Source organism: Entelurus aequoreus, linkage group LG08, assembly GCF_033978785.1.
Source record: "Entelurus aequoreus isolate RoL-2023_Sb linkage group LG08, RoL_Eaeq_v1.1, whole genome shotgun sequence".
Lineage (NCBI taxonomy): Eukaryota > Metazoa > Chordata > Actinopteri > Syngnathiformes > Syngnathidae > Entelurus > Entelurus aequoreus.
Window position 1 is genome coordinate 51,547,465 of NC_084738.1, and position 12,962 is coordinate 51,560,426.

At 40.4% G+C, this 12,962-nt stretch overlaps 1 protein-coding gene across 3 annotated transcripts in view; it reads right to left on the reverse strand.

Annotated features, from left to right (window-relative positions):
* vars2 (valyl-tRNA synthetase 2, mitochondrial) overlaps positions 1–12,962 on the reverse strand; it is a 103,233-nt gene that overhangs the window by 7,059 nt on the left and 83,212 nt on the right. For all 3 annotated transcript variants that reach the window (XR_009827080.1, XR_009827081.1, XM_062056767.1), the window contains exons 26-28: positions 12,604–12,846; positions 948–1,059; positions 606–808 (exon numbers count right to left, since the gene is read on the reverse strand). Coding sequence is in view for 1 of the 3 variants with exons in the window: in XM_062056767.1 (XP_061912751.1) it covers positions 606–808; positions 948–1,059; positions 12,604–12,846 (558 nt within the window). In the remaining 2 variants the exon portion in view is untranslated. The remainder of the gene's footprint in view (positions 1–605; positions 809–947; positions 1,060–12,603; positions 12,847–12,962) is intronic.

A 12,962-nucleotide genomic window follows, 5' to 3' on the forward strand; every position in this document is an offset into this window, starting at 1 on the left:
TGAGAATAGGCTGTCCCCACTCAGTCTCAGGTCCGCATTGAGCTGGAGGGGGCGTGGCCTCCAGCTCCGGCTGAATACCGGGAGTTTGTCGGGAGAAAATCTCTGCCGGGAGGTTGTCGGGAGAGGCGCTGAGTAACGGGATTCTCCCGCTAAAAACGGGAGGGTTGGCAAGTATGTGTATAATCCATGGAAAATTTTAAAAACTTTAGATTCTCATTTGTGAAAAAATGTTTGTACCTGTGTAGCTTTTGTCTACTTGTTAGTGTGCACAAACCCACATACAGTATATTGTTGGACAAACTTAATTTGCATGATATCATAACTTTTTTGCTCATGTTCAGAAATTCCAACTAGTTACTTTAAAAAAAGAAAGAAAAAAAGAACAATATTTCCTGAAGATAAATGAAAAGTGTTCTCAGTTTTCTATCGTAATGGTCAAGAAGAAGGCGCTCAGTGACAACCTATGAAACTACTGCGTGCCCACATTGAAATACGGCAGTATGTCACGGTGCCTGTTGCAACTCTGAAATTCAGGTGTTTTTAAAATGGAAAATCAACTGCTAATAAAAAAGCATGGCTGCAACAAAAAATATGCCAATAACCACCTGAACAGGTAAGTGCAGCTGACAGGTGTGGTCCACCACACCAATGAGGCAGCCTTTGGGTGGGGGAGTGGAGCTGACAGAGTGGAGGCTTTCTCCTTCTTCAGGACAGAAGATACTGACACGAGAGACTCGGCTCAGAGTCCAAACAGCAGATTCAAAGGAAAGAAGGATCTCGGCCTGACTGAGTGAACACACTATCCACACTGAAACACACAAACATTGCAAATAATGTAAAACACTTCATCCAAGTTGGTCTAACACATATGAAAAAGTGATTAGTTTTTCATTACGAATTTTAGGCAAATTGTTAGGTCAGCAAACAGGTTATTAGCAAAGACTTACTGTCAGGCTTTTCTTTGGTCATACCACACTGCGCTCTAAGAGAGCGAGCTACTCGGATCACTTCCCTGACCAGCAGGAAATCTCTCTCCACTTCTGGGAAATGCCAGTGTTTCTGGAAAACAAAAAACATATGAGCTAAAATGCTTAACAAGCGGAAAATGTTGCCCAACACTTTGTCGTCTCATTATACATTAGGAATGTCAAAATAGTTTTCATGGAGGGCCATATTGCAGTTATGGCTTCCCTCAGAGGGCCCCATGTAACTGAATAATATTTGAATATAAATGGATAAGGAGTGGCCTCCTATAATATTACAAAATTACCTACGTGTTTATTAATGTAAATTTATACGTAGATATTTTTTTACGTACACCGTACAAAAAAAATCTGTAGCATTGGCGGTAAAAAACTGGCACTTCAGTTGCCAGAATTTCACTCAAAAATGTGCCATATTAGTTTTGACAGCATTACTGTTTTTTTACTATAAAATTCTGGCCACAGAGTTGCCAGTTTTTTTTACCGTACAATCTAGGGGTGTGAAATTTTGGGCACCTAACAATTTTATCCGTTCCTGATTCCTGCGAATGATTCAATTTAGAATAATTTCTCGATTCAAACCAATTCGGTATGATGATTATGTGAAACTTTTAAAAAATAGGTTACAAGTTGGAAAATCTCCTTTTGGTTGCATAGATGTGGCCTAAAAACGTATTTTTAAAAATGTACCGGTAGTCCTTTTTTTTTAATCGATTTAAAAAAAATCAATCTATTTAGAATCAGGATAAATGACAATCGTGATTCGGATGTGAATCGATATTTTTATGCACTCCTAGTACAATCTTTCATGGTTGTACTGTATAATTTGATTAACAAAATAAGTCAAATAGACACATAAACGGTAAATGGGTTATACTTGTATAGCGCGTTTCTACCTTCAAGGTACTCAAAGCGCTTTGACACTATTTCCAGATTCACCCATTCACACACTGATGGCGGGAGCTGCCATGCAAGGCCCTAACCATGACCCATCAGGAGCAAGGGTGAGGTGTCTTGCTCAAGGACACAATGGACGTGACGAGGTTGGTAGAAGGTGGGGATCGAACCAGGAACCCTCAGGTTGCTGGCACGGCCACTCCCCCATCTGCGCCACGCCGTCCACTTAAGTATTTATTAAAATTGTAATACATTTTGTGGAATGTATGATAATATATTTTTTGCAATATTAGATAAATTAAAAGTGAAAATGATTTGCAACTGCATGCACAACAAGTATTTTTCTGTCAAAATGGAAAGAATGAATACATTTAGTATGAAAAGATAAGGTACTTCATTGACGCACATAATTTCCAGGCTATTGCGCGCAACGCAGAATGATGTGACGGGCCTGATGTGGCTTCCATGCCTTGAGTTTGACACCTGTGGTATACATAGTTCCAGGTAATGTTTTATACAGTAGCAAGTTTTTTGGCAACCAAAGCTTGTTTCTATATTGTTCTAGACATAGTAAGTCGGGGTACCCCGATCGGATGTTGATATCGGTCCAATATCAGCAAACAACAAGTATCGAGTTAACATCTAAATTTCCTCCAATAAGCACACAAGGTTGATCTATTCCTGTATTTTAGTGAAGTCGTTTACAAAATGGTAAACACGGTAGGCTACTAGGAGCTAGCAGCTACACAACAGCTACAGTAAGCAGTGAGCACACAACCTACAAATATGTTATAAGTGTTCTTTATTGAACAATATTGCTATCTAAAATGACATTTGTCAATATAAACAAGTATCAAATAATTACAGTTACACATCATTTACAAATAAAAAGTACCCAAGGCATTTCATTAGAAAGTATCCAGTAACAAACGCGTCCGCAGCATTCAATATACTGCGACATGAGCTTAACTTAAAATGGAACTGCACTTTTTTTGGAATGTTGTCTAATGTTCACAACCATTATGAGAGACAAGGACACAAGTTTTTTTTTTAAAGGAGACTAAAAATTACTTTTTTTAAATGTTTGAAAAATGCGGCTAAAAGGAGTGACCATTGTAGCCTTCAAAGCCCTGTAAAACAACTTCAAAACCCCCATTAACAAACTGCACTTCTGGCAACAGATGTGTGTTCCAACTTCCAGAAACAAACACAAGTGTGTTGTAATCGTGCCAGACTTGGTAACAGACAACAAAGATGGCTATTTTTTGACAAATGAGAATTCACAGCCTAATCTTTTTGAAGCTGAATATACAGAGGATGAACTGCTGCTTATAGAAGCGAGCACGAACAGAGGGTGAAACGTTGGAGAGACTTAGGTCGACGTGACTTGTGGTTATAAATATGGAACTTGGAGCCAAGCGATGCGGACATATAAGGCGTGCTTACCCGAAGTCAACTTGAAAAAACTTCAACGGGCACTGGAACAGACAAGTGAGTCACTTTGATATTGATCATGATACATGCAGCACACCATGCCTGTTATTACAACTATATACTCAGTTGAGCTGCTGTGAACAAACAAAACATGACATGTGAGCTTATAATTTACAGACTGAGATAATGTAATATGATTGTTCATGTTTTTTAGTCAGTACAGATTGGTGTCCTATAACATTTGTGCATTACAAACTCAAAAGTAATTCAGCTGCTGACGCAAAAGCTAGCTTATCTCTTGCCATACCTAGCTTACGGCAAATGCTTAGCATTGGGTGTCAAGGTGATTTCTTACAACGCTAGATAAAGAGTTCCTCAGTGTTCACTCTTACAATATCAATGTTGCTACAGCTTGGTTGTTATACAGGCTACCGAACGTAAATTAAGTCTTGTTGGCAATTTTTGGATGCATTTTTAAAGTGATTTAGCGGCAGAATGGATTAGTTCCATTAGCTGCATTGCCAGCCACCAAGAACGAGCCGATTTTTACAAATTAGAATGCAAAAAAACCCTAAAACAACTTGTGTCTCTTAATCTCTCATTAGGATTGTGAACGATAGACAAAATATTTAAAAAATGCAGTTCCCCTTTAATGAGTGGTTGTGGCCATTAGCTATGGCAAAAAAAACACCACCCAGTTACCACTCCACTTCAACTTAAAGACAGCATAAATCCATTCCAGACGCTCAATAATAAATACCGATTGTGTTTTTCAACTTGGTCACCTTATCTAACGTTCTACACTACAAAATTTAAAAAGTATGTACAAATTGTGCTGATCGTATCGGATCAATATCGGTATTTGGTATTGACCAGTATTCAAAGGTCCAATCTCTGTATCGTATCGGAATTGAAAACGTTGTATTGGGACACTCCTAGTAGAAATAATAAAAAATGACTGTAGGCTACACAATAAACAGTAATCACATCCCAGGAGTCCAACGGTGAAATTATTATTATTATTTTTTTACAGAGAGACAAAAACAACAACAGCAAACACAACAATAGCAATAACAACAACAACAACAACAACAACAGAACAACATCAGCAAATATGATAGTAAACGTGATAGCAAAGAAGCTAGTGAAATAAATAATAATACAGAAATTACAATGAACATTATTTCACTACAAATGAAGCAATACAAACGCCAATAGAAATAGCACTATTGATAATGAATAATAACAATAATTTACCTCTATTATCAACAATACAATTGTTCAAATGCAACAATACATATATGTAATGATAACTAGAGATACAAAAGAAAGCAGATAAATGGAGGGGAAGAAAGAGAAGCCAGCTATATTAACTTTGTAGATGGTTATAGTAACAATATGTTGCTTTGTCAGTGTGCCAAGTGTTACCCAGTTTCCCCTAGGGCATCAACGTTATTATATGTTTGATGAAACGTGATTATATGCATGAGTGTATGTATGTATGTATATGTACTTGTATATGTACAGTATGTGTATATATGTATGTTTGTACAGTGAATGTATATGTACAGTATGTATATATGTATGTTGTACAGTGAATGTATATGTACAGTATGTGTATATGTATGTTTGTACAGTGAATGTATATGTACATGTATGTGTATATGTATGTGTGGAGGAGGGCGTGGTTTGCGTGTGGGGGATCGGCTTCGAAGCACAGCTGGCAGGTGATTGGATTGCCCCTGCTGTGGCTGATCATCTAATCACCTGTCATTCTTATCAGTAGCGGTCGGGGCCATGGAAGACCAGTTGGGACAGACGCTGGACACACACACTCTGGAAAGACACGCCGGAGAGACACGTGAGAAAAAGACACGCTGGAGAGACTGAAAAGTGGCGGAGCAGAGTGCTGTTGCTGTGTGTGAGCAAAATTAAAAACTTGTTAAATCAGACTTCCTGTGCTCCAGTGCGAGTCTGTCGGTGTCAGGGGAACCCACGGGAGAGGAACTGTTACAGTATGTTTACAGTGCGTGTGGGTGTACGAACTTTGAGTGTGTAGGTATGTACTGTATTTCTGTAGGTACCTATGTATGTATGTATGTATGAATAACGGTGTGTATATGAGTATATAAGTGTATTTGTATGTACAATATATTTGACTCCCAGTGTGTGCGGGAGCCAGAGTACGACCCCAGCCACCCAGAGAGCCCAACCCACAAACAGCAAGTGTGTCGTCCAGGGAACAAGGGACCACCGGACGCACGCAGCCAGGCCGGCCAGCGACAGGAACCCCAAAGCCCGGCCCACCGTGCCGCCCGGAAGAGCCAGCAGCAGGCCGCAGACAGACGCGCCCGGCAGAGGACAAGGCACAGGAGAAGCAGGGGACAGCCCTCAAGCCAGCGAGAGACCACACCCCACACGGGGAGAAAGGCGGGACGCCCCGCCCGAGGGGCCCAGAGACTCCCCGCAACCGGACGGGAAGACCGCCCCCGCCCCACCAGCAACACACACACACACACACACACACACACACACACACACACACACACACACACACACACACACACACACACACACACACACACACACACACACACACACACACACACACACACACACACACAATTATGCAACAACAAATCCATACACAGGTCGGCGGGACAGCGATCAAGCCCTGGCTCCCACTGCCCACTGAGAACCAGCCGATCATCTCCCCCAAGCTCCACAGGTCCGGCCGCGCACCCCCGCCAACCAGGGACAACCACCGACAAGCCCGCCCCAGACGACAGCATGGCACCGGGCGTTAAGGGCGGCATGGCAGGGCGCAAGGGCAGCCCAGGCCCACACCCGACAAGCCAACTGACACGACAATAAGCGAATATGAAGCCGGCAAGTTCGCCAGCCCCGACAACCACCACGTGCTCGCGCTGCCACAAGTCACAACATCGGCCACCCCCTTGCACCGGACCCAGCAGCCACGGGCGCCCACACCAAAAACAAACAGCAGCAGAAACAGCAGCTGCAATACCCCCAGCCAGCCAGCACCCCTCGATCAAATCAAAGCGGTCGAAAAAAACTGCAACTGGCAACCACACGCCAACAGGATCACGGAGACCAGCCAGCGCCAGCCCGCCACTCAGCCCAAACGCCAACATGCAAACAAAAGACATTAACACCTCCCCCACAAACACACCACCGCCCAAACAACCGAGACATCGAGACCAGACAAGGGGGCCGCGCTGCCACCGCATCAAGTCACCAACACAGACCCCACAGCGCAAAGCCGGGCCACACGGGGACGGACCTCACCCATTAGGAAGCAAAACCCGCGCGACGCCACAAAAAAATAAATGTATAAATTAAATTTAAAAAAAAATAATAATAATAATAAATAAATAAAAATATTGTGAAATTATTTTAAATATAGGCTATGTTACACTGCTATGATACCTAATTTAGATTTTTTTTTGTTGTATCCAAACTTTTTATGTAGTTATTCACATTGCGAAAAAATAAATCAGATTTCAAATTTGTAGTGTGTTTATGGAAGTAAATGTGACTACAATTCCAGTAGGTCTCAGTCATGGCGCTTTTGTGGCAATCTGTGCAACCGTAGTCAACATCCATCCATCCATCCATTTTCTACCGCTTATTCCCTTCGGGGTCGCGGGGGCGCTGGAGCCTATCTCAGCTACAATCGGGCGGAATGCGGGGTACACCCTGGACAAGTCGCCACCTCATTGCAGGGCCAACACAGATAGACAACATTCACACTCACATTCACACACTAGGGCCAATTTAGTGTTGCCAATCAGCCTATCCCCAGGTGCATGTTTTTGGAGGTGGGAGGAAGCCGCAGTACCCGGAGGGAACCCACGCAGTCACGGGGAGAACATGCAAACTCCACACAGAAAGATCCCGAGGCCGGGATTGAACTCACGACTACTCAGGACACCGTAGTCAACATTTTTAACCAAATTATTTTGCGTAGAAAATTACGAAGAATTTTGGCTCCTGTAGTTTGTAGGGCATTTGCTTCAATGTGGAGCATGTCACCGTCAGGAGGGGTGGGCTATTAACTTGAGTTCTAAAATACCTTCATTTGGCCTGTTTTCTGCTAGTTTCGTCCACTATTTTGGCAAAATTATGACGTTTATCGCTTTTTTATGATGTATGGTCAGACCCAATCGTTCAGACTGCAGTTGTATCTGATACATATCGGATTTATATCCACATACGAAAGATGTGTCTGATTTTAAAAAGTCAGAATTGTATTGACATGTAAAAAAACCAGACACAGGTCACACTTAGGCAAAAAAACCTGAACTGAAGCCATGAACTATGTTCACAGCTACATTCACACTGCAGGCTGATTTGAAAGCATAGTATAACAGCTGCCATCGAAACACAAATGCAACCACTGACACTTCTAAAAGGTTACAAACTAACACATACATGATGAGTTTATGTAAAGTTCTGATTGCAGCTGTGCACAGACTGAGATTATCTATTTTCTTGGGGTTTGTTCAATCAGCAATCATACCTTTAAACAAGTGATACATATCGATATTACCTGTTTAAAATATGAGGGGTCTCTATACTCATTGAGTAATTTCCTTCACATATGCATATGTCACATCGGGGACGCATGTTTATGCGGTGGTCGTTTCCCCAAGATGCAGCGAGCAGGTAAGAAAGATGATTTATTTCAATAATCAGGCAAGAATACAAAAATAGGAAACGTGCTGATGGCACGGGAAGATACAGCAAAGGCTTACGAAAAGACTAGGCAAAAAAAAAGAGCAAGAAGCAAGTGGTACCAACGCAACTGTTGCGTGTTGCGAATAAGACTGCCAGGTAAAGTGTGGCGAAACGCAGAAATAAATAGCTCTCTGATTAGTGACTGGGAGCAGGTAAGCGTCCTGACTACTAATCAGAGACAGGTGACAGAAATCAGCACCCATGGCAACCAATAAAACAAACACAGGTGCTGAACCTGAACTAACCACCAACTAAGGAAATATCAAACTAAAACAAAACATGACCCGGGCAACGGATCATCGTTTGACATTCCCTCATTATAATTTTTTTATTTTGTTTGTCAGTGTGGTCCTTACACTCTTTCATAAGTAGCACAATAAGTCGAATTCAAAAATCATGTTTGTACTCTTAAGGCTCTGGTTCACTCTCCCATCCACTCTTCTACTTCCGCTTTTACAAAAAAAACCTCATTCAGAATTTGGATTCAGTGAAAGCGCTGTATTGGTTTGCAAACTATTTCTAGTTCGATATAATTTTTCCTTTAGGCCCTGAGTCTCTGAATTCAATCATGTTACTTTGGCAGGGCAACTTAGGAGTGACCCTATCTGAGGAGAGCTGGACAGAGATTTTAAGTAGAGTTCATAAGCATTGTATTTGTGCTAGACATAGCCTTTGTTTTAATGCAAGCTAATACATTGTACCTATTATACCAAGATCTGGCTGGTTAAGATGTATCATGGAATATCTGTATTATGTGATGGGTGTCAAAAGCCTCCTGCTAACTTAATACCTATGTTTTGGCTTTGCCCATCCCTGTGTAGCTATTGCAGTGGTTCTCAACCTTTTTTCAGTGATGTACCCCTTGTGAATTTTTTTTAAATTCAAGTACCCCCTAATCAGACAAAGCATTTTTGGTTGAAAAAAATAGATAAAGAAGTAAAATATAACACTATGTCATCAGTTTCTGATTTATTAAATTGTATAACAGTGCAAAATATTGCTCATTTGTAGTGGTCTTTCTTGAACTATTTGGAAAAAAATATATAAAAATAACTAAAAACTTGTTGAAAAATAAACAAGAGATTCAATTATAAATAAAGATTTCTACACATAGAAGTAATCATCAACTTAAAGTGCCCTCTTTGGGGATTGTAATAGAGATCCATCTGGATTCATGAACTTAATTCTAAACATTTCTTCACAAAAAAAAAAAACTTTAACATCAATATTTATGGAACATGTCCACAAAAAATCTAGCTGTCAACACTGAATATTGCATTGTTGCATTTCTTTTCACAGTTCTTTTTGACAGACATTTTAGTGAGAAACCTGAGCTTGTGCTTCACTGAGTTTATGAACTTACATTTGTATTTTGTTGAAGTATTATTCAATAAATATATTTATAAAGGATTTTTGAATTGTTGCTATTTTTAGAATATTTAAAAAAAATCTCACGTACCCCTTGGCATACCTTCAAGTACCCCCAGGGGTACGCGTACCCCCATTTAAGAACCACTGAGCTATTGGACTGAAATGTTTATTACTTTGTCTTTGGTAATTGGCGAAAAGATCAAACCGAATCCTCTATGTGGACTACTTGTGGTAGTCCCTCTGTCATCTTCTCTTAGCAAATCCAAAAATAGCTTGGTTGCATTTACTACTTTGTTTGCTAAAATACTTATTGTGTTAAATTGGAAGGCTGGAGCAGATATTCTGATAGATATTCTGCAGGTATTCTTTATTTCCTTACATTGGAGAAAAATATGCTGACAAACGGTTGTTCTGTGAAGTTTCAGGAAGTATGGAGTGGTTTCCTAAATTATATAAAATAGACTGATCTCAAACTTAACCCCAATTGAAAAGTAATTGAAAAGTACAAGTAATTGAAAGGTAGATAATTGATGAGCCCTTTGTTTGCTTTTGTGTATTGTTGCACTGTGTTGGGAACATTCAGGACTGCAGTTTTTTGGGGCTTCATGTCAATACTTGCATGTACAAACCCCGTTTCCATATGAGTTGGGAAATTGTGTTAGATGTAAATACAAACGGAATACAATGATTTGCAAATCCTTTTCAACCATATTCAATTGAATGCACTACAAAGACAAGATATTTAATGTTCAAAATCATAAACTTTATTTTTTTTTGCAAATAATAATTAACTTAGAATTTCATGGCTGCAACACATGCCAAAGAAGTTGGGAAAGGGCATGTTCACCACTGTGTTACATGGCCTTTCCTTTTAACAATACTCAGTAAACATTTGGGAACTGAGGATACACATTTTTTAAGCTTCTCAGGTGGAATTATTTCCCATTCTTGCTTGATGTACAGCTTAAGTTGTTCAACAGTCCGGAGTCTCTGTTGTGGTATTTTAGGCTTCATAATGCACCACACATTTTCAATGGGAGACAGGTCTGGACTACAAGCAGGCCAGTCTAGTACCCGCACTTTTTTACTATGAAGCCACATTGATATAACACGTGGCTTGGCATTGTCTTGCTGAAATAAGCAGGGGCGTCCATGGTAACGTTGCTTGGATGGCAACATACAGTATGTTGCTCCAAAACCTGTATGTACCTTTCAGCATTAATGGCGCCTTCACAGATGTGTAAGTTACCCATGTCTTGGGCACTAATACACCCCCATACCATCACAGATGCTGGCTTTTGAACTTTGCGCCTATAACAATCCGGATGGTTCTTTTCCTCTTTGGTCCGGAGGACACGACGTCCACAGTTTCCAAAAACAATTTGAAATGTAGACTCGTCAGACCACAGAACACTTGTCCACTTTGTGTCAGTCCATCTTAGATGAACTCAGGCCCCACGAAGCCGACGGCGTTTCTGGGTGTTGTTGATAAACGGTTTTCGCCTTGCATAGGAGAGTTTTAACTTGCACTTACAGATATAGCGACCAACTGTAGTTACTGACAGTGGGTTTCTGAAGTGTCCCTGGGCCCATGTGGTGATATCCTTTACACACTGATGTCGATTGTTGATGCAGTACAGCCAGTGGGATCGAAGGTCACGGGCTTAGCTGCTTACGTGCAGTGATTTCTCCAGATTCTCTGAACCATTTGATGATATTACGGACCGTAGATGGTGAATTCCCTAAATTCCTTGCAATAGCTGGTTGAGAAAGGTTTTTCTTAAACTGTTCAACAATTTGCTCACGCATTTGTTGACAAAGTGGTGACACTCGCCCCATCCTTGTTTGTGAATGACTGAGCATTTCATGGAATCTACTTTTATACCCAATCATGGCACCCACCTGTTCCCAATTTGCCTGTTCACCTGTGGGATGTTCCAAATAAGTGTTTGATGAGCATTCCTCAACTTTATCAGTATTTATTGCCACCTTTCCCAACTTCTTTGTCACGTGTTGCTGGCATCAAATTCTAAAGTTAATGATTATTTGCAAAAAAAAAAAGTTTATCAGTTTGAACATCAAATATGTTGTCTTTGTAGCATATTCAACTGAATATGGGTTGAAAATGATTTGCAAATCATTGTATTCCGTTTATATTTACATCTAACACAATTTCCCAACTCATATGGAAACGGGGTTTGTACTTATCTGACTAGTGCATGTTTTTTTTTTGTTTATTATTTTAATTTTATTTTATATAACATTTTTGTGGGTTACTTTTTGGGGGGAGGAAAAAAAGAACATTGTGTTTAATTGTATTTCTGAACTTGTTTTGTAAAAAATCCAATAAACAAATGTTTAAAAAAAACAAAAAAACTACAACAGAAGAATAAGTGCTTAGTTCACTTTAACAGATTTCTAGAAATTATACCTTGTTAGAGCAGAAAGTAACCAGATATTAAGATGAAATCAACAATTAGATTAATAAGAGCTTGGAGTGAAAATATAAAAACAACACAAGCAACAGGACCGGGCGTACACATAAGGGGAAGGCGGATCGATCCATATATCGGTAGTGTCGATACCTAGGGTAGTAACAGTAAAGGATCGATACTAAAGTGATTAGATTGAGCAGGGCTACAAACTGGAACTATTAAAGCTGCATTAAGGAACTTTTATTTACTAAAAGTAGAATGATAATTCACATTCTTCAGTTGCGCTTGTGTGCATTGTTCTACTTTCCTAAAAATAAACGCTATTTGTGCAACCAGAGGGGCCTGCAGCTGTTTTTTTTGTGTTTATTTGGTTCAATGCAGCTTTTCTATATTTTTATGAATTCATGTCAGCCGTTAGGATGTTATTTCAACATTCTTGGCTGGCGTTATCGACTCCTTCTGCTTCAGCTACACTCCAACTACTTTGCCCAGTCGGCTACATGCCAAGTCATGTTTGTTGATGATACACAAAACGTATTGAATCGTGACCTTAAAATCAAGCTACGTACCGAACCGTAAATTTGGCGTACTGTTTCCTATGTTCACTCTTAAATCAGATAAAACTGTAAAAGCAAGGTTGGAAGTAAGCCCTGCATGACTCTCGGCAGAAGCTCTGCAAATGTATTGTGCTATATTTAAAAAACAATGTGCATGAGTGGTACCATTTGAGACGAGGAAGGGTAAGGCTGCAGACACAAGCTGCTCTGGGCTGCAGCTTCAGCTCGAAAGGGTTTGAGTCTCTGCCACAGCTCCTCTGTAATGAAGGGCATGAATGGGGAGAGGAGTGCCAGAGATGTGGACACACAGTGATAGAGGATGACGCTTGGCGCCGATCTCCCTATGCTGCCATTCTGAGCAACCACTGCTTCCTCATTCTGCTTCTGTAGCACTGGCTTCACACTCTCCTACAAGACACACACACAAAGGAACATTAATACCGGATATCTTGTCATGATTACATTAGCTTAGTTCAGACTCTTTAATGCCTTGTAAATGGTTAAATGCTCCTGTTACTTGGCTC